Consider the following 22,852-nt stretch of genomic DNA (forward strand, 5'->3'; position numbering starts at 1 on the left):
AACATACTCTTTGCTGAAAGGTACCTCCACTGACTACAGTCATTTTTCAAAGACAAAATCTATTTGTGCTAGAAAGATTAATTTTTACTCCATTTCATTATGATGGGAGTATGTTTTTAACAATCACAAAGGAACCTTCTATTCTATAGCAAGGTGTTGTGCTGCACAGATCTAAGGAGTGCTAATTTCAATTTTAGTATCATCTGAACTTAAGGCAACATTTTCCAATATTAGAGAAGCTATAGGACAGCAATGGAAAAAAGGATTATTTTTTTTTCTTCCTTTCTTCTATGACAATTCTCAGCAGTGGCCAGGGAACCTACAAATATTCAAGAAATCTCTCTTTCCTCTTCAAATGAAATGGCTTATAGTCTAACAAATTTAATTTACTGTGGTCTGTTTTAGCATATCTAGAACAGAGGAATGTTCATCACTATTTTGCAGTACTTAAAACTGTTTTGTACTTGCACAAAATACAGTCAAAACCCTTCTTCATGCTGCTTGTTTGAATCCAGTTTCCATACTTCCAGTTTTGAGAATCTGACAGCTTAGAAACAAACTGTGCTGTCTTTGTGAAGGTGCCATTCAGCCTCAGTACCTGCATTCATCTTCTCAAAGCAATTTTGCTTGCTACTTATCATAGAAAAATTGTAGCTAGTATGCTTTGTAAGTCAGTCTTCTTAATGAAAGTTTTTATGAAAAAACTTGTGAAACCGCTTCTATTGAGTTGGTCTTAACTAATTACTCCCCACAAATGAAATTCTTTTACCTCTGCGTCCTTATTCCACTGCACTACATATTCCCAACAGCAATGTGCATGGAGCACGTCCACTTCAAGACTACATGGAAATTGCTGATACGCTAGTTGCAGCAGCTCTAGAAAAAGAAAATCTGAAGTTACAAGACAGACTTCTTTCCACTATAATTTCTGCTACTTCGCAACAGTAGCAACTAAAACATCTCTGCAGACATTGAGAATTAAAAAAAAATCATGTTATTTTCTTACCTATGATTGTTTCCAAGCCTGAATCTGCTTCTGGCTCCTCAAGAAAGATATTAGTATGCATTTCTACAGATTCTTCAGGACTATCTGTATTGTTTTTGTGTTGGGCCAAATTCAGTACAAGAGGACTGAAGCCTTGCTTAAAAACCCACTTTGCTACAGTGTCAGCAAAACCTCCTAGGACATTTTAAAAAAAAAAAAGTATGAGGTATAGTCCATGTACAGAATCAGAGGACATGAGAAGAGATATGGGCTTTAACTACTACCTTTAATTATGTAAGGATAACTCTACCAATTAGAAAACTTCTTACGGAATTGATTAGATGTTTACAATGCAGTCTTTATAGTAATACCCTTTTAAAAATTTAAAGCAGTATTCTATGTGGTTTGCATTGGTTTTTAAATTAAGAAAAGTAACTACCAGAACAATTTCCAGTGTAGTGTATGTCATTAAGTAGGTAAGAATGGCTCAGAAGTCTATTCGATAGACCATCAACCACTTTTCCAAGAAAAAAAAACAAACATACCTTTTCCAGCTTCAAGCAACTTCTTCACAGAAAGCCTGCCCAAAGGCTCAGTCTGGACTGATGAAACTCTTTTTGCCCTTTTGCTCACTTTGCTATGCAGTAGTGTTTGAAGTATCAGACAATCCTCTAACTGTTTCAGCAAAAGTTTCCAATATTCAGTATCAAGGGAAAGTGCTTCCCAGGATTCCGTGTCCGAACCTACACTTATTTGGGAAAACTAACAGAACATATGAAGTGTTTTAGGTCTGTTCACTTAAAGTAGCACAGTTTTGTTTAAGAAAAATGCATAGTATTAAAATTGAAAGCTATATCCCAAGAGCTACTGCATTTTAAATAATAATTTCATTCAAAGTATGTACATCAGCTACTATGCAAAGATTAATTAATAACCCACACTGCTCATAAAATACACAGATTCTTTAATAAAAGCCTAAGGAAATAAAAGGACCTGAAAAGTCACCTTACAGTCTCATTTTTAAGTTCATATTTAGTTGAAAAGTGGGTTAGAATCCCTTCAAAAAGATTTAATTTTAAATCTTTCACTGTATACACATTCCCTACATATATGCTTAATCCACCTACATTTCAGTTTCCTACTATATTAAAAAAAAAATAAATATATATATATATATAATGCCCCCAGAAATACTGGATCACACCACATGGCACTTCTGTGTGTTATTTTGGTAATTCTCACGTTTATCAGCAAACGCTCTGGCAGGAAGCCCAAGAATCTTGCTGGTAGTGTGCAGATTTGATTTTTAGCTTTGTGGACCAAGACAGCAAACTCTAGAGTACTCAGAAGCCTGGCCATTAACACTTCCAGGCTTTAAGCCAAAGGACAGTAGGGGAAAAAAAAAGGGGTGGGAAAAGATAAATGGCTTTATGGAAGCGAAGTTTTGAGGGCAATACAGCTGTTGATTTATTCTTTTAAATAAAAAGAGAGCAGAAGAAGGTGACAAAGGAGAGATTATATAGGTAAAGCACAATATGTTGCGACATACCCACATTCCTATTTGGGCAACTCTGGCAATTTTAATACACGAATTGCAATAGTTAAGATGAATGTGCAAAAATACTAAAACCCTTCCTGGCAATCTAGTTATAATTTATAAGGCAGTCTATTTACAAGACTGATCATCACCTAAACCCCACCTAAACTGTTAAGACAAGTACGAAGACACACATATGCCCAGTGCTATTTAGGAATGGAATAACTTTTTCCATCTTGAATTGCAATGCTGCATGCAGTTTCATAGTCTTAATCACAATTTTGTGGAAAGATACTTATTGCCAGGAAAACCAAACACTCATCACCTTAAGAAGGCAAAGTAACATAAGTGCTAAGAAAATTCACCAGTGTATTAAAAAAAAAAAAAAAAAAAAATCACAACTATGTTAAAACACGTTTACCATCCAAATTTCAGTGGACTTCTCAAATTTATGTGGAAGCTGTGTAGGCTTTGTTAGTATCATTTGCTATCAAAAGAAAAACTCACTGTACAGTTCCCATCTTATTTAAATAGATTTAGTAAACAATTGTGATATATCATTCATTCATGTTAGTATAACATTCTTGAAATTCAAAGAAATTGTCAGGCTTGCAGGATGGCATGCTTGTGCCCATGTTTGAATGACGACAAATGAATGCTGCGGATGTTATCGCACTCCAAAGACAGCAATTCGCATGGAAGTGATACAGTAAATAACATACAAGGGCGAGGTCCAAGACAACTTACCTTTTTCTCTGCCACGCTGTCAATTATCTGCGCAGTTACAGAGTGCCCGACGTGAGCAGACAACAAGGCGGCCGCGTTATTTTCAGACTGCACACAGGCTGTTCGCATTTGCTGCCACCATGGGGAGACCAACTGAGTGTCCCACGACTCGTCTATCGCAACTGGGGAGACAGGGAGGGCAGGAAACCCAGCTTGGGTCATCAGGTGTTAGAACTAGGAAAGCAGCAACCAACCATGAAAGTAGCACTTATCAATACAGCTTACATTAGGAGCAATTTCTGATTACATTATATTTTTCTAGATATGTAGCATACAATTTCTAGATTATAACTCAAATTTAAAATGAAGAGCAGAACATGAATTACTTGTTCTCCAAGTTTCATTTGCATTCAGTAGATCAGGTAGTAAAACCTGCTGCAAGCTTACTAAATCTAAAGAACATTACAAAATGACACTTCACAATGCAGCCAGCTTCTTTTGCTATTTCAAGATGCCACACACATTCAAAGCACTCAAGCTGCCTTTCTTCAGGCTACCCCGTGTTCAGCAGACTTACTTCCAGTTTCAAGCTGCTAATGGTGCCCTAGACATAGGGAACCTGGCACAGACATATCCATAGCAGCCCCGTGTGAGGCAGGAGCATCAGTATGTATTCATTACACAACTTATCCCAAATAATGGCAAGCTGACTTTATAAAATACCCCTCAAGTTACAGAGATGTGCAATATACAAATGCTGCTGGAATCACAGTGTCTGAGTTCAAGCAACTTGAAGGACTTCTGAGAGCCAGTCAGCACAAGGGCAAGGGGCAGGACTATTCACCCAGAAGAAGGAGGAAGGGGAGCTGGACAGTCACCTTCTGGTACCAAACAGGAGCTGTAGCAGCTTAGTGCAGAGTGAAACTGCAGGGTATGAAGGCGGCCTTTAACTGTGACACACTTCAGATTTTGATTCTATTTTTAGTTAGTTCATCAATATGCAGCATTTAGCTCTGTTACATAATTTGGGGGGGGTAGCCCTAAGTGATAATATAGGCTAGTCAGAGTACCAAATTTCTAATAATATTTAATATCAGTTGTGTTTAAGCGTTCTAAATGCACATTTCACCTTTCATTTTGCTCAGAAGTGACAGCATAGTGTGAAGGCAACTGACAGAATCTGGTTTGTCTAGGATATCTTTTTCCTTGGAAAGCCATAAATTGAGAAGGAGTGACTGTAGAAAAAGAGAATATGGAATTAAAGCAATCGAATGAAACCCTAATATGGCAATATACCTAAAGTAAACTCTTCCTTGAACAAATTTTGTGTCATGGAGCAGAAATGTTAGATCCATGAACCTTTATTATGTTAATATAGTAAGTTAAAAATATATTGCATAAGATACTACATGACAGACTTTGAAATGAAACAACACAATCTGTATCTTTCATTTAGAAAGTTATCTTAGAAAATACCCTCTTCTGAAGGCACAGCTAGCTAATACCACTATGTTAGCAATCTCTACTTGGTAAACTTCAGTAGTTATTAATATTACAGCTGAAAATCTTAACACAAGCAAGTAATACTGAAATAGGTATTTCCATCATTATATATTGGATGGAAGAAAAGTAGCAAAAGACTAAAATTACATACAGATGAGATCGTCTGAACACTACCAGTGATTTATAAACAATTAAAACTAAATTTTTTAGAACTTCCTTGCTCGCAAAAAGGAATTGTAACAAATGTATCAGTACCTGAAATTAATTACTCTCATAATTTTCGCTTCTTTGTAGAAATCTTCTGCAAATCTTCTTGTAGTCCTAAATGCATTCTCTAGATATTCCCACTAGACTACTCACATTTTCTTTTTTTTTTTCTTTGATATCTCTTAAGTGGGAAATATGAGCAGCTAAAGAACCAAACGGGTATTTGAACACAGCCTGAATAGAGCATTAATCCAAAGGTCAACATTCAGAATTTTTCCTTTCGATGTTTTGTTTTCAAAATACTAAATCAAAAGTTTTAAAGTATGTAATAAATAACTTACCAACAAGATCTGAGGGCTAAACCCTGCTGATTCCAATGCATGACACATTTCCTCTGTGGAACTCTCTCCACACAAACACTTCCAGAAAAAAAAGCTGCCTGAAGCAAAATATTAGTTGACATTACAAATGACATCTAAAGCCACAGCCTTTCTCCTTACACTTATATGAAAGATCATCCTCTGGATCAGGTCCCATTGAGTGCAATACAAAGGACTAAGTTACATCCAGGACACTCTGATGGTTTACCCTTAGTGGAGAAGGTTCATTACAAAGGACCTAAGTGTTCCTGCAAGAGTTGTATGGAAAACAGATTTATAACAAGACAAAGGTTACTGGATTGGATTACACATCTTGTTCAACTCAAAGAATGGTCTGAAATGTTGGACAAGTTTACCCATGGAGTAACCCACAACTGTGTGGCAGCATGCTGTATCTTGTATAGCAAACTAGTGGTACTTCAACCAATTAAAAATTACATAATTCATACCTTACCAGCACTACAAAAATTGTGAGTGTCCCTTTGAGGCAGAGGAAAACTGGAAAAAAAAGGTCTTCAAGAAACTATCTGAACTGCTCAGCACAACATTCACGTTTCAATTATATTTGTTTATGCCTGAACACCCTAATAAGTTACTGGTGATCCCTGTTCAAGGGGGTAGAGAGAAAAGTACTTCTACCCCAGTTCCTGAAACCAAGCGTAGTTTTATGGCAGAGAAAATGCAAATTCTAAGATTATTTAGAAACAACCTTTGACCTTCATAGAGATGAAAGCCAAGCTCCTCTGCTTAACTTCTGAATCCCAATTCCTCTCCAAGCCTGATGTTTAAAGCCAGAAGAAGCAGGAGGCTACAAAGTGAACACCATACAACACCTGTGCACAGAATTCTGTGTTTGCACCAAAATTTCCCCAGAAGAGAAATAATCTGGAAAGACAGTGCCTTTGAGACAGATTTAACTCAAGCTGCTTCCACTAGTTATTTCCCAAGAGCTGCCCAAGGACAGTCCAGAACAGGCTTGCAAACTAAAGCAGATTACAGACAGTAACCCCCTACCACACCTCAGCAGACATCCTAGACACTCTCCCCAGCCATAATGTTTCAGATCAACATTGTCCAAAATCTCCTCGGCCCCACAAATGAGGGGTCATTATTCCCTGACCTAATGGTCCTGTGCTACCTCTGGTCAGCTCCTCCATTTCTGAGGCTGAAGTCAGTACTGTCATTAACTGAAGTCTTGAGGTGCTGTGACCACGAACGAAACACCAAGATACAGCTGCTCTGTAAAGTACCTAGTTACCACTGTACATGTTAGTGGCATTAATAAATTAATTAACAGTGATAACATGGCCTCAGAGTAATTATATCCACAGATGTAGTTAACTTGTATTAATATCCATCTAGGTCAAGAGACTTGTCCTATGGCTAAAGGTAAGGGTCTGGAACTAGCACTGTCAAATACTACTTCAAGGCAAACCAGCTTGTTAAGGCCCCCAAATTAAAGCTAAAATACTTATATCATCTTACATTATAATCAGTCTTTAAGTAATTTGACAAAGAGTTCAGTAACTCTTACCTAAAGCCACATACTCTCCATCTTCCATATTTTTCACATTAATCACATCCTTTTCATATTCCAGACACTCTAAGAACATTTTCACAGACAATACGTCATCCTTCTCATCAGCAAGCTGCACAGTAGTTTGGTTGTTTTCTTTCTTGTAGTTCTCCAGTAAAGTTTGGAGCCTATGAAAATCTTTTTCCTCCAGCCGAAGCAGTTTAGCCAAGTCCTTAAAAGCAAAAGCCCCAAAAAATCACACATCACAAGACTAATGCAAACGGATCTTTTTCAAAACACAGTAAAAACTAAAACAGAGGTCAGAAGAGTCAAAAGTTTTGTTTCGAACCTTAAAAATGTCTTTAAAAAGACCCAAAATGATTGAATAATCTCAAAAGCAGCTATTCATATAGCTCAAATTAAGACACTGTCTAGCTTCATTTTCAATTACTTCAACAGATACATTCCCCATAATTAGATCCAGCTCATAGTATAACAGTCACCCATCAAGCAAACAAGCCCACATAACACCACTCTGTATGGCTTTTATAAATGTATAAGCATTTTTATAAATTATATCAAAAGCAAGCCAAATTATGATGCTACACAAGAAAATATCAGAACATGCAATTCCTACTGGTCCCAAAACATCCCTCTTAAAACTAAACAAAGTTATGAACATGTCATGTACTTTGGATAAAGGACTGAAATCAGGAGATCCTGGTTCTATTTTCATTTTTATCTCAACTTCACATGACTGCTAAAGAATTTTAGTAGATGAATTACTAGGTATTTGTACAGGCAAAAAAAATGGGGGGGGGGGGGGGAGCGGATTATAAAACAATTACTTCATTAAAAGTTCCAGGCCACAAAAACGGGTAACTTGCTTACCTGCTTATTTTACCCAAGGCCTTGAAAAACTATCTTTACACTTACATCAGCACTCAGTTCTAGAAGACAACTGAATTTTGAATTTACTCACATTATCTGAGGGTGAAGTGTCTTTCTGTATGCTCTGGGAATTCAGTTTGCTGACTAGTTCATAAAGATGTAACAGCTTTAACTTGTTTGCGCAGAACTGCAGTAGTCCTTCATCCACACACTCAAGCTCTGAGGAGAAATAAAACTGCATTTGAACTTGAATGTATAGCCTGGAATAATGAAACATACTCCTCCTTTATTAGAACTGGAGGACTTGTGTCCCTCGGTGTAATTTTTTAGATGCACTGCTGCTTGCAATGATTATGTTTAATTCATGGCAGTACAAAACAAGAATTATTTTTACGAGAAGTATTAGAGAAAAATATCAGGCTCATTTTTAAACTGAAGGAGGTTGACAATGTGGAACTGAACAAAGACAAATGTATTTTCTTTTCCTGGTTTAAGGTCAAACCAGAGATCAACAAAAATTGAAACACATTAAGTCCCAAACATGTTTTTTTTTATCAAGAATACCAAACTATAATCTTTTATTCATTCTGCCAATTTAAGCATATTCCTTGCATTAGAAGAGAGCTTGATATCTACTGATATGAATTCAATTTCATCTCTGCAAGACACTGCCTTTTGTATTTCCATAAGCTGAGTCTCAGAAATTTCTTGTATCTATTGACATTCAAATTTCAATTAAAGCAATCATTATATAGGAAACAAACACCAACACAATGTTAAAAAAAAATGTCTATTCCAACTTCTTTGTTTTAAAAGAAAGCATTTTACAGAAATCCTAAAAGAACCTTTCTACACAAAAGATACCTCTGAATATATCATCTTCACCTGAAACAGCTTCTAAACATGATGTTCTCCCTCCAAACCCTTAAACACTTTTGACACATTGCTATTAAAAAATCCTACAGAAGAGGAATGCACAGAGCTTGCCATACGGTCACCTGACCTTTTCTTCATGACCACAGCACTCACAGAGCCCAGCATCTGCTTCACATTATCTTTTACCAACTAAGCACAAGTGGAAGGATACGCCACTACTCTTCCAAAATCACAAGGCTGGAACATCAGCAAAATTTGTTCTTTTTTGTGACTGTGAGGAAGTAATGTTATGTATGACAGTAAGAGATTAATGATGAAAAATACAAACTCAAACAAACAGACCTCAGTAAGTATACAGTTCTGTCAATCTCACTTCAGTGTAAAAGGGCATGATTCCATTTTTCTTTGGTTTTTTAGTTCTAACAGAAATGGATAATGCTAGTGATTTAGAATGCCAGATCAGAATCAGGTAGAGAACTGCTCATGTGAAGCTCTCAATCTCCTCTATCTACTTCAAGAAAATGATTAAAAAACCTCACCAATACAAGTGAAGGAAAGATTTCCTCTCAAGGCTTTGAGAGTCAAAAACGTGTTATAGAATCATAGAATCATTAAGGTTGGATAAGGGAGACAGCCTTTCTAATTGACAAATAGTTTATTCAGCATTTCCACACAACAGTGGTAGGAATTTCTTGACTCCTATTGCTAAAGCCTCATCATCCAACAAGCTGAAATTAATTCAGTGATAACACACACGCAAAAAAAGCAGAGTTCTACTGCTGAGAAGTCCCAACACTTGCAAAGGAAGTGGCAGGCACATTCTTCTCCACTCTATTCCTCAATACCCAGCTGGGTCTCCAAAATTGGGTCACCTCAAGCAGAAAGAAGGTTCTCCCAATTTACAAAAATCCAAGTGTGTCATTTCAAAGAAACTGTCTTGCAAAATTTCAGTAACAAGATTTTGAATGGGTAACGACATTTCCTGACATTGGCTCTGAAATCTCTAGCAAAAGATATGAAATATAACTTCAGCAAAGTTTACCAAGAAAAGATACTAGTCATCTGGCCAGAACCCTCAGATCCTCAGTGGTAATGATTTTGTGCTTCCAGTATATTAAAATACACAGATCCAAGGTACCATGTGCTTACTGCCTTCCTCGGAGAGAGAGAACAAACAAACTTCTGCAGGTAAACGTCTGTGAAAGCCTCTTTCTGAAGGAAGCATTTACTGGATGCAAGTACCCAGCCCAGTTTGTTTGTTTGTTTTTTTCTTTTTGAATATAATCACAAGTTACAAGGCACATAGCAAGCACATCAAAGCATATTTACTAGCAAGCTATTTGTAGTCTGCATTAAAAAAAATAAAATACGTAGGAGCCACATCCTGTGGTACCCAGCAGCAAAACTAAGCAGACCAAGTCTGCTCTCCCTGTAGAACAGAATAGTTCTACAATAGACCTACAGCATTGCAGACAAAGTATAAATGCCTCTCTATATTTGCAAAATAAATATCCACCTACCCTGTTTTTTTAAATTATCCATTAATGTCTGAGTGATGTTTGTGAGAGATGAAAGTGGCACACATTCACTTGCCAATATACTTTCCAGAGCCTGTTAAGCAGACGTTCAACAGAATTAAACATTTCCTTAATTTCACTGTAAAAACATATAAGATAAGCCAACAAAGCACAACCTTGACAATAATTTTTCATTGGTATTTTGTCTTCACATATACATGTGGCATAACTTCATCCTACAAAAGGTCTGCTCTCTTTTTACTATTTTGACTTCTATCATGGAAGATGCCTTGGAGAAGTCACAAGTCAAAATTAATTCCAGTCAATATGTTGTTTAAAAAAAACAACCAAACAACAACAAAACCCACCCACCTAAATAGCTCAATTATTTGGTTCAAGTAACTAGGAAAAATAACATATTTTGAAAGAGTTAAAAAGATTTAGCTGATAATGCATTTTTTTTTCTCATATTAAAGTATACCGGCTTTTAAATACTCACCTGTTTCTTGGTAGCAGGGTATTTGATATCAAGTATTAATTCCTTTGCTTCAGCTTCAATCAAATCTGCAAGCAAAGACAATCATGACTAACTCGTATTTCTCAAATGCATTCTGAAAAGCAAGTCAACCCTTACCACAGTTAAGATGCACGTGGCTTCACGCTATAGAGATGAAGACACTATTACAGAAGTTGCCAAAATAAGCTTGGGGAAAATGAAACAAAATAACAGCTCAGTGGCATCTCTTATTCCAAATCTGTCTTTTGTAAGAAATACATATTACTTATAGGAAGAAGGATATCTAGAGTCAAATGCTGAACTCCATTACACGGCATAATGGTTTGTAAACAGAACATGTTTTATGCAAGCACTCAAAGTAAAGTTTAGTTACAATTTACATGGCAGACAAGTCTTACACTGGATCCCTGTATGAGATAAATTTAATCTGGTAGCTCAAAAAAAAACCACAAGCTACTTAAAAATCATAATTCATAGCACACATAGCTGTCAGAATGCACAGCAATCATACCTGTATTTGCACAACTTACAGGATAGATAATACAAGAACCATTTGATAACATACAATCTTAAGAAGTTATACAAGAAAACCTACCTGGATCTGAGGTTTTAGCTTTAAGCATAGCATTTAACTTCTTCACTAGATGCATATCCTTTGCTCGCTCACTCTTTTTATCACTGAAGAGAAAAAGTTTTAATTGTACGAGTTGAACTAAAGCTAATGATTCAGAAAAAAAGTATTTTTTAATTATTTATGCTACTTTAAGGTAACAACACATTAATACGAATCAAGTTAGTGCATACAAACCAATGAGACTATTATCAGAATACTATTCAGCTTGAGAAGGAACACCAAAATTGCTCTCTCTAAATAAAACACTGTTTCCAAAAACAGTAACGAAATTAATTTGGTTATACAGAGCGCAGAAAGTCCTTACCTCAGTGCTAAATGAAAAGGTACATGGACAGTTTTTACACTTCCAGAGACTGGATCAACAAGGCATATCTGGTAAGTCTGTGGCTGCCATCCCTGACTGGTCACATTGTTTAGACCCATTATTTTATAACCAGGATACAACAATCTGAAACCCACAAAAAACACAGCCTTTATAGTGGAGAAGAAAATCAGCGACCCTCCCTTTCCACACAATGAATAAAAAGACGACAAATTTTATAAAAACTAAGGTTTAACATGCTAAATGTGTTTATCAGGAAAGACTGGAGCGTGATGAAGTATGACAAAATCCACTTCTTAAAATAAGCTGCATTCAGCAGAAACACTGTAGGCAATACAAAAAGCACCTGCCAGCACTCTCCATTTTTATGACTGGTGTATCCACATATCACTTCATTGCGGCAGCACAGCCAGTATGCCTACCTGCTAACTGTTTCTTACCTACAATATTTCCCCACATTGAAGGCTCCAACCCGAGGCCCTTGCTGCGTGCTCCATACTTCCAGAATGCCTCTCCTGGGAGCATAGATCACAAGGAACTGAGCCACTCTGCTCGGACCTTGTGCATTTCCAAAAGGAGAAAAATCCATCTTCTCAGTTTCCCTCTCATGTAGGTCCTCTACAGTCTGTATCCAACCAACTTCTGCATCACGGTATCCTTTGCAAGAGAAGACAGAAGTTCATTAGTGTATAGAAATTAATACATGATTAGTACACATCACCACCCACTTAAGTACTATTCCAGCAGCAAGCTGTCAAACTTTGTTTCAAACTGTACAGCTCTGGCCAGTAGCCAGACTCCTGTGAAGAACTGTGGTCCTTCAACTCCATGCAGGGCCCATCAGAGGACTCCTCAAAGCCAAACGCAGCCTCCTGTAAAGCTCGAGGGAAGAACATGCTCTTCTGCGAGAAGCCACAAAAAACCCACAAGTCATCATCAGGTCTGTACTCTGCCCATTACACCAACGCAAAAGCTTCTCAGAGAAGAAAGAACTGTAGTAAGTGTCCAGATTTCTCACATTTCAAAACAAGAGATGATTTAAGGAAGGAAATTTCCATAACGTATTAAATAGGATATATAAGTTTTCATTTGTATGTTTTAATCACCAAAATGCAATTTTTAGTAACCCAATAAAAATACTCATCTTCCCTCTCTCTCCGGGTATCACAAATACTCTCTCTCCCAAAATCTTTCTAAACAAAAAACGCAGGGATACTTTAATGACATCACTAAACTATGTAATGGTTTAGTAAGTACAAATGAAGACTCCAAACCACAAGTGAAATACTAATGTATAAAACAAGTTTATAGAAAGATGTATTACACCAAGAAGGTTGAAAAGTATTCAAAACTCAGAAAAAGTATGATCCAAAAGATTTAATTAAGTAGGCAGCTTTGCTTAAGGAAAAAACACCAAAACCAACCAACCAACCAAAAACCCAATGCTACTTCACATCTCAACAGCCTCACTGAAGAAAGGCTGGCAAATTATAAATATGTGTCTGACTATCAAATAAAGCTCAGGACTTCCCAGATAAAATGAATCTCTCAGTAATGAATTAACAAAAAAAAAGCCAAGAATATCAGCAAGTACATATTATAGCTATTAAGCTTCAAAATAGGAGAGAAGAAGAATGCACAGGGGAAATGTGATTATTCTATTACACTGTTAGTGTGTCCAAAGTAGCTACTATATTCATGACCACTAATCTTCTGAATTGGTGGTGTGGGAGAGAGAGAGAGAAGAGCTAGAGATTTTCTATCTGTTTTTAAAACTTATCTTCCACCTCCTAAAAAGCTGCAATAATTTAATTCTACAGAAAAAATAACAGTTGTTGCAACATTAGGTATAACTACAATTTGAGAACTTAACATCTACATTTTTTTTTTTCAAAAAGCCCTGTTTAGAATATACTGAACATTCCCCTCTTGCACAGTCACCATGATGAAACAAGACTCTAACAAGCAGTGTATCTTCTTACTGATTTTCAAACTTCTGTTTATTTTCTCAGCAGAATTAAAGAATATTAACAAAGATACTAGAGCTCATCAAGAGAAAGAATCTTCGAGAACAGAGCTAAAGCTCTTCCACAGAAATTACTAGGTCAAAAGCTTTCTGTTGGTATACAGTCAGCGGTGGGGGCGAAATCTACATAATAAAAGCAAAACAGACTGAATTTTTACTATGGGCCATATCATTATTTTGGGGATTGGTACAACAATGCCCTTTTGGACTTTATATTACATCTGCCTTTAACATTTGGTTTGTAGTAACAAAATGTACTAAAGCCTTTCTTAATAATGGAAAAACACTTGGAATTCTAAGTCTGAACATAAGAAGCCACAGTAGTTTGAAGAATATTATTTGCTATACTAATACACACTATCATACCTTTCCACATGCGAACTGCAAGTCCTCTTGTAACATCCAGTAAAATAACCCTTCCAAAATCATCTGTTACTGCTGCCAAAGTGTTACACGGAGAAAGACATATTCTTTCACCATGGCGACGGGAATCTGGAAGTCCAAATCTAAAAAATGAAAAAAAAAAAAAAAAAAAAAAAAAAGGTAAAACATTAGATACCTACTTTTCTTCAGAAATAGTAAACAGAATATCTTATAAGGACCAAGATTTCTTTTTTTAAGGTAACATAAATGTATGGGTAAAATTAAAAGCAAAGTGTGAAAAAAGTTTTTGTGCTGTCTACTGGTAGATCTCATAGGTCTGTTACAGTCCTGCTGAAAATCAAATTCAGAAACTAGGCTAAGCGATTGCCTTGCCACGCATTGTCAGGCAAGGATCTCAGCAGTGGGTTACTGTGTAAGCCCTCTCTTATTGCCACCTAGTCTTGAGAATACTTTAAAAAAAAAAAAATCAGGAAAAACAATCAGGAATCAATTTAGTCTTTTATCAGCTTTCTTGAAAACGTTAGGCTACAATCTGTTGTTCCCATTCTCCTCTCTCCACAATCAACAGGGAAAGAGGATACGTCTTAACTTTTGTGAGGGGCTTTAACCTATCTTAAGCAGCAAGCACTTCATGCAGCTTCTTTGGAACTCTTCATTGATAAACTTCAGGACTGATATTCGTGTACTTATACAGTCATTCAACAGTGCACACTGTTCTTTTACAGTAACAATGAAGCCACACACTGGAAGTGAAAGAGATGAGTAATTTGTCCAGCATGATAAAATGAAATAAAACAAAGCTTAAATCAAATGACCTGCAAACTGTCATTGCTGCTTGAAGTCAAGAAAAATAAATATGTTCATCAATTACCCACCCTTCAAAGTAACTCAAACAATTAAAAACGTAAGAAATTTAAAGCAATTGAGACAGCATGTAAAACTTACCTCACTGCCAATGGGGTTGCAGGTTCAACTTTTGGTTTCTGTTTTTGGGCAGGTTCTTCTTCATGTTTACTCTTCCAACCAAGCCAGCCACTTGCAATAGAGAAACACATTAGAAGAATCATATTAACAGTCCTAAAAATCCTTGAACTATTATGCAGCTACTAAAACAAAAACAATTTAATGTAATTTTTTATGTTATTACCTGGCAGCATTAAACAATGCTGAAGTCAGCTTACTTGCAACTGCTAGGGCAACATGAGACAACAGTGGCTGTGAGCTACCCTGAAAGAAAGGAATAAAGTGTTTAGAAAAATCAAGAAATAGTCAGCTGTGAGCCACCCTGAAATGAAAGAATAGAGTGTTTAGAAAGCCAAGAAATTGTTCTTACACTGAACTCAACTGCAGAATAGATTTTCAGGCCTCCTATGGACTTTCAGCTCAGAAAGCATAGCTTTAAGACTGCAAAATTTTAATTCATTGCCCCCAGAAAAGCCATTCTGACATCTCTTTACCATTTCAAAATCCTCCTGCAAGTCACTGGTAGCTCAGTATGTTTGTCTGCAACAGAAGTTAAAAAAACCCTGTGTACGATTTATAATGGAGAGTTAGCTGGTGTATGGCTTTGACATCCCCGCAAATATCAGCGTAAGCAGTTTTTTCATAAACATATTGGAAAAGGAAGTACAAAATCAAAAATCCAATTCTAGCATTTTCAATCAACTTTTGATCCTATTAAGGACAGCACACATGTAGGGTCTGAATGCACAAGATACACAGCTACACTGCCATTCTCCTCCTCCAACAGAAGACAACATAAGTGTGCTACATGTATCACTAAGCATAAGTTGCAATTTTCTTCTACAAGTAGTAATTCCACTGTATGAAAACACCACAGCATACTCAGGCCATATGTGTACATGATCAAAGGCCAATGGCCTCCAAAAATCCGTAAGATGCATCTTTATACAATCTCAACCTATTTTTTTAAAAAACCTTACACTACATAATTGGCAATAAAGTAACAACTGAAGAAAAAAAAATTTACTCAACTATCACACTCATTTTGAAATACAAAAAAAACTTCTCATTAGCAGGAACCTGTGGTAGACATTACTATCACATCTACTCCAAATCTTTCCACTTTCAGAAGATCATGAGGAGGAGGAAACGTCAGCATAAAAATATTGTAGGAATACTTCAGAAATGCCCATATAGAATAGAGAAGGATTAATTATTCAAAGTTTCAGCAAGTCAGCTTTGTAGTACATACCTCCAGGGCAAAAAAGAAACCAGTGAAAGGATTGGATCCAACAGTAACATACTGAGACATAGCAGGTGGGCTGTTTTTTATAGCTGCATTATATCCACCTATATTGGAGGCAGTCTTCATTTGATCAAAAGGAGACAGTGTCATGATGCCTAACAAAAACATTAAAGTGAACGTCTTACAGTTTCAGAACAAATCTATGCAATTGCTCTAAAAGTCTAAATATATTCCTGCCTTCTTGACTGACCAGCCAACATTCAGAAAGAGGGAGGGAGGAAGAGCAGCTTTAACCACAGAAATGCCAAAGAACACAGCAGAAATAACCTAATGTACTTTGGTTAAGTATAAAGCACAGGTGGTTTGTTTAGAAGAAAAAAAACTTCAGCAGAGTTCAGCAGGAAAAACACATCTACCAAATTCACCTCATCTGCCTCATTAGCCCCCTTCTGACCTCTTACCTGCTGTTGTGACAAGGCTGGAAGAGAAATGAAGCTCACTATCCCTCAGATCTGCCTGTCTGACAAGAACCTGGGCTCCTGCAAATTCCTAAGGCGTAAAACTCTTTGAGAGTCTAGAAGTCAGTTTGTCTTTTGGAAAGGAGCAACCTCAAATTTTAGTTTCTTTACGTACTAGACTCAGGAAAGACCCATAGCAATCTTAACCTGCCTGCCAGCCAGCCAGTTCTTTAACCTGGCAGAAATGCGAACAACTGCATTCAGTCTAGTCTCTCTTGGCTGCTTCTTAACAAACACAAGAGGACAAGACAACTACAGCTGTAACATCCTTTCTCCCCTCAAGTGGAGAGGGGAGGCTCAATCAGACTAGAAGAGAAAGTAAACTATATTTCTGATAATGGTTAATGAGAGCATTGACTATGACAGCCTTCTCCCAGTATGTATTTCTATCCAGCTAGTACCACTAAGTGCTCTCACCCAAATTTAACAGCACAAAAACATTCAGTTTCATTTAAGCCAAATATCTGAAATTTAACAGAAATGCTTACCAATACTAGCATGGTCAACAATCGTATCCACATCTTGCAAACCCCATTTCTTATAAGCTAATGGTGGAGGCTGAACATTCTCATTGCCAGATGCTGCAGCTGACAAAAGTTGATAAAACAAAAAAAATCCTACTGAGTAGAAGATAAAGTAATAGCATAACAGAGAGGGGGAAAAATTGATGCAATCTGAAGCCACAAAATAACCTAGTTTTAAATTAACATACCTCTAAACACCCATTGAGCTAAAATGACCTTTTGAAATACATACCTTAATGAAAACATTTTTAAAAATTAAGTGAATAAAATTGCACATGATATTCTATCACAATTATATTTTTTACTTGCAGAGAGCTCTGTTTTACTAGTCATTTATGGTTTAATATTCTGTACAATTTTTAAGTGCTCCTGCAATTTACGTCTGTGGTCTGGGCATGTTTGAGTGGAAACTCCCCTGCCAAAGCAGTTGCAAAGTCAGCACATTCACTAGATATGTAACAGTGTGAGGTAAGAAAATACCTATTACAACAAATATAAATGAATAAGAATGAAAGAAGACATAGCACTCTGGCTGCAGATACTACAACTAGCTGTAAGTGCTTCTCTGCAAATGGTGATCTTCTCTCATTGAAAGAGTACAGAACATTCTAGTTGTGAAAGTAGATGGATATTTCCCATTATAGTGTCTGTCTCCTTTCTTATTTGTTGTATGATTCACAGAGTACCAGTTTTCAAAGTTCTTATTTACAAGAGTTTTGCCCTCTCTTACATTCCATGGAAATGCTACCTTTTCATTAAGACAATAAAAATAGACATTATTAGACAGACCCAGGGAACCATTTAGCACAGCAGAGGAGGATCTGAGCACAGCTAAAACCAGATGTCTAGGGAAGATTAGAACAAGGACACATACCTAGTGTTTCCTCTAAACCAGCTTTTAAAGAGACCTTCTCAGCCATAGGTAAGCTCTAAGCACTCAGTAAACTTCCACAGCTTTCTTCTCCACTAATTTGTCAGTTTCCCTCTAAGCCCAAGCAAGCTTTTAACACCCACATCAACCTCAGGCAAAGAATTCCACAATTTAACCTCACACTGCATAAACACCTATCTACTTTTTATTTTGAATTTACTATCACCTATCTTCATTTCATGCCACTTCATCCTGAACTGCAAGAAAGGAAAGAGTGAGCAATCCGCTCCTACTGGCCACCCCCATATGATTCAGAGAAGAGCTGTCTCACCACAGTAGCAGTTCTCAGTTCTTTACTACTCATCCCTTCTCTGTAAGATTCAAGCCTTAGTTTCAGGGTGCTGCTGTCCCAAGAGTTCCTAATGCCGTCATGCTGGCAGATTCATTGTGCTTCCCACCTACAGCCAGCCTCACGATTGTCTGCTGATGTGGCCTACTGCAGAGGAAACAAGAATCTGACAAATCTGAAGTTCAATGAGAACAGCCACCAGGAAATTCGGGAGAACAATTCAGCAAAAGCACCTGTTCAACATTTTATCTTGCAGAATTGTAACAGCCCCATACTTGTGCAATCTACCACACAATGATATTACGTCGTTCTCCTCTCATGCCAGGAAACTGACCCTGTTTCTGAATTAGAGTATAAACAGGCATCATGCTAAAGGAACAGCATCAAAAGCTGCACAATCAAACAAAATATCAAAAGCTCCCAGGCATTAACGCAAAGAGCAGTGAGACCATTACTGATGTCATCATCACAGCATCATCCCTTCCCACACACTCCTTACTAGGAAGAAAAGCATTTCACTGACAGCGAAATCAGAATCCTGATGTGTTAAGAGCCACCCGCTGTGGGTTAACCTCAGTGGGCACCTAAGCACCACATAGCAGCTTGCTCCATCCCTCCTAGTGAAATGGGGAAGAGAATCAAAGAGTAAAAGTGAGAAAACTTGTGGGCTGAGATAAAGACAGTTTAACAGGTAAAGCAAAAGCTCCATGTGCAATCAAAGCAGAATAATGAATTCATTCACTTCTTTCCATCAGCAGGCAGCTGTTCAGCCGTTTCCAGCAAAGAAGGGCTTCATCACGCATAACAGTTATGTGGGAAGTCAAACGCCCTAAGTCTGAACATTCGCCCCTTCTGCCTTCTTCCTGCCAACTTTTATCGCTGGGCACAGCATCATATGGCATGGGATATCCCTTTGGTCCATTGGGGTCAGCTGTTCTGGCTATGTTTCCCCCCCAGTTTCTTCTGCACCCCCAGCCTGCTCACTGGCGGGGCAGTGTGAGAAACCAGAAAGGCCTTGATGCTGTGTAAGCACTGCTCAGCAATGGCTAAACACTGGTGTGTTATCAACACTGTTTTCATCACATATCCAAAGCACATCACAATACCAGCTACTATGAAGAAAATTAACTCTGCCCCAGTCAAAACCAGCATACAGTATTGTGGTGAGAATGTACAACACAGGCTATGCTACTTGGACAACTTGTGCCCCGAGAATATTTTCTGTACAGCAGGAAATTTCCTTGTATGCAGTAGATGCCTATACATTGATGGACAAGGAAGAAAGATCCAAATTCCACCTTGATTTGATATTTAACAAACCTAAATATCTATCATATTACGCAAAGTACTATTATCAAAGTCAGAAATAAACATTTCCTCTAAAACGTACCTCTTGCTACCTGATTGCGACATGCACGAAGGGACTGAAAGAGGCTGAAACCATCAATTGTCACAATTGCTGCTGGGTACAAGATACTTAATTCTTCATTCTATGAAATAAAGTGACAGAAGGGAGACAAAAAAAACTCCACAAAAAAACGAAAACACTCTTACTATTGTAACAGCATAAAAAGCCAGGAAAGAAGCTGTCAGCTAGACAAAGATGAGGATTACATCCAAAGAGTTAATATCTAACAAGCCCTAGGCAACAGAATAAGGTAAAACTACAGAAATTATGTAGCAAACTGTCCAATAAGTTATTTAGGCACATATTTTATATTTTTCTCTTCTTTCAACGACTTTTATGTTTGCTTAATATATTTTATGGCTTAGCAAGCAAACATAAAAGTTAGAGCAGCTTGGGAAGACCACAGAAAATCAGGTTTATCTAGAATGCAGGTATCAAGGTTTTATGAGCCAAATTTTGAAACTAGATTAGCACCTGAATTACGACTTGGGCACATAAATGCTAATTTGGTGATACAAATTCAAGACTCAAACTCCTTAATGCTTCTGTATTTCAAAACTGATCCCAAAATGTCATGCTAAATCACATGAACATTTGTATAAAGCAAACTTGGAAATTTCTGTAACTTCATTAGTTTTCCGCATAAAGCATGCCAACTCAGTCAAGAGCAAAGAAAGCTGGCTTTTCTTCTGAATACCTTGAGCTCTACAAGGGCGTTCTGTCCAGGAAATACACATAATGACATGCAGGTTCCTAGCACTATCTCCTGTCAAGATTGTTACAATTTACAACTATCCTCTCTGTGAAATAACTAAGATAAGTTCTTACGAATGAGTACATATAGCTCTTGGCACCTGTCAAGTTGCATCTTCTCCTTTCATCCATCCGTTATCGTATTTTGTGCACATTAATGAATAAACAAGAATGGAATGAAACCTTCTTTTGCAAGGTTATCACCGAGAAAAAAAGAACAAATATCCAGAGCTAACTAAATACTCCAAAAACTAAGAAGAAATTCTGAATCCTCAAACTATACAGGCATGAACAACTTCTAGAACAAGAAATCCAGTGTCTCTTGTTCTAAGGAATTGTCCAACCATCAAAGCCTGGTAAAGGACATACAGGATTCAGCGAAGACTCCCTTCCATACCCCATCACATTGCCACTTCGCTTTTGAAATAATCTGACAAAACCTGTTCTGTGACACCAGGATGCCTGGGAATTTCATAGGTTCTGCATTTAAGCTGTAGGACAGGATCTTCATTTAAAAGCTGTGCAAGAAGCAGTACTCCACTCTAAAAAAGAAAGAATGGTAAGCATGAACATTTCTGTTCCTTTTCTTAGGGAAGGTAAAACGCACTATCTGCAGAAACAGAAGTTCCACAGAAATAGATGTTTATTACAATAGCTTGCTTGCGGGCCTGCCATACTGAGAAACATACCTCAGTGTAAAAACGAACATAGCCAGAGCTGAAGCCAACCACAATGCAGGTCCAGTCAGGCCGGCCTGTGGAACTCCTGTTTCACAAAGATATACAAGACATTAAAACCAAATCCTGCTCTAAGCTGTAGACACACAAAAGTGTAATGTAAGGAGACTGATGATGTATATATGTAAGAACATCAGTCCTTACCTCTTCTGACTTGCCAGTGGGATACACAATACACTACTCACACATTCACTAGAAACAGAAAGATAAAACCAATAAGCATATTTTTTCTCTAGTTGTGAAATTTTGCTCTACACAAGAGATCTTGCCAAGTCAGCATTTTTAATATTTTAACAATAGATTCAAGCAGCACACGGTTTATCAAATTCATAATAAGAAGGTGAATAAAACCCTTTCATTTTAAAGACGTTTTCAATTACCAGCTCAAAAGTGCCCAAACAGACTGCATGACTGCTTATCACACCTTCTTAATTTGTCTTTCATCATTCACAGACTTGATTATTCTGCCAGTACTCCGCATTAAAGATTGAAGTTAAATCTCATGTACCTAAAGGTAAAAAATTCTTTCTGATCTATAACAATATACGAAGAACAAGAGCTTTTCTTAAAGAAAAACTGAACCATGCTTACCAAAAAAATTTTTTTAAATATATTACACAATTAGGTAGATTTTATATCCATTGCATTTCACCACTTTATAATTTGAAAGCATTTGAAGAGCATTTGGTCTTGCCCGCTAATGCAACAACTCAGCATGCTCAACGCATGGCGGGCAAAGTATGCAGAAGCACAGATGAGCAGGCCTCAGTATCTCAAGAAGTTACTTGTGTGTTATCAAAATAGTACGTTTAACATAGAATGGGGAAACAGAAGCAGTACAAACGTTTTATGAAAGAGAATATAATCTTGAATATAAATTCGAAACAACATCCCAAACAGCACTTAAAGCATAAATGTCTGCACTACTGTTGATTGTTTGCATTTCAGGTCACCTCCATTCCCCAAGGAGTAACTAAATAATCAGACTAGCCAATTACAGAAAAAAAGCTTTCTAAATGCAAGTTTGACATGAGTTGCAATTCAACTACAACTTCAAAGCAACGTTAAATATCTAAGTGAAACCTCATCTTCCAATAGCCAAGCTTAGCCACTACAGAAAGTTGTAAGTTGAAGGCAACTTTGGTGGAAAAATAAAAAACAAAAAAGTCAAGTCTTTTGACAATCTGACAGTAATTGCCATATTTACACTTCCACAGAAACAGAACCCTCACCTACAGGAAATACTTGCAAACTTTAAACCACAACGTAGCAAATATAACCCTACCTATCTAAAGAAAGCCAACTGTTTCATATGATAGTGTCTCTTGGAGCTGTAACAGTAGTAAGAAACAAACCCTCCAACAGAATTTCTTTTCCTTTTTTTTAATAGATGACAGTAGTTTCAGTGGGGGGGGGGAAACTCAGACATGCACATAATACAGTTCAAATGTGTGGCAGCAGG

General features: G+C 37.1%; 1 protein-coding gene across 3 annotated transcripts in view; it reads right to left on the minus strand.

Moving 5' to 3' along the window:
* Window positions 1-22,852, minus strand: part of RAB3GAP2 (RAB3 GTPase activating non-catalytic protein subunit 2) — a 50,948-nt gene that overhangs the window by 10,099 nt on the left and 17,997 nt on the right. For 2 of the 3 annotated variants that reach the window (XM_075413028.1, XM_075413027.1), the window contains exons 5-26: window positions 21,535-21,582; window positions 21,343-21,418; window positions 21,094-21,195; window positions 19,883-19,982; window positions 17,237-17,335; window positions 16,237-16,385; window positions 15,169-15,248; window positions 14,967-15,056; window positions 14,004-14,143; window positions 12,052-12,268; window positions 11,594-11,737; window positions 11,251-11,333; window positions 10,638-10,702; window positions 10,142-10,232; window positions 7,837-7,964; window positions 6,873-7,086; window positions 5,300-5,397; window positions 4,378-4,483; window positions 3,270-3,430; window positions 1,531-1,747; window positions 1,007-1,180; window positions 770-876 (exon numbers count right to left, since the gene is read on the minus strand). In XM_075413028.1, the coding sequence (XP_075269143.1) occupies window positions 770-876; window positions 1,007-1,180; window positions 1,531-1,747; window positions 3,270-3,430; window positions 4,378-4,483; window positions 5,300-5,397; window positions 6,873-7,086; window positions 7,837-7,964; window positions 10,142-10,232; window positions 10,638-10,702; window positions 11,251-11,333; window positions 11,594-11,737; window positions 12,052-12,268; window positions 14,004-14,143; window positions 14,967-15,056; window positions 15,169-15,248; window positions 16,237-16,385; window positions 17,237-17,335; window positions 19,883-19,982; window positions 21,094-21,195; window positions 21,343-21,418; window positions 21,535-21,582 (2,689 nt within the window). The remainder of the gene's footprint in view (window positions 1-769; window positions 877-1,006; window positions 1,181-1,530; window positions 1,748-3,269; window positions 3,431-4,377; window positions 4,484-5,299; window positions 5,398-6,872; window positions 7,087-7,836; window positions 7,965-10,141; window positions 10,233-10,637; window positions 10,703-11,250; window positions 11,334-11,593; window positions 11,738-12,051; window positions 12,269-14,003; window positions 14,144-14,966; window positions 15,057-15,168; window positions 15,249-16,236; window positions 16,386-17,236; window positions 17,336-19,882; window positions 19,983-21,093; window positions 21,196-21,342; window positions 21,419-21,534; window positions 21,583-22,852) is intronic. The other variant, XM_075413029.1, reaches the window with a different exon arrangement.

Source organism: Opisthocomus hoazin, chromosome 2, assembly GCF_030867145.1.
Source record: "Opisthocomus hoazin isolate bOpiHoa1 chromosome 2, bOpiHoa1.hap1, whole genome shotgun sequence".
NCBI classification, from domain to species: domain Eukaryota; kingdom Metazoa; phylum Chordata; class Aves; order Opisthocomiformes; family Opisthocomidae; genus Opisthocomus; species Opisthocomus hoazin.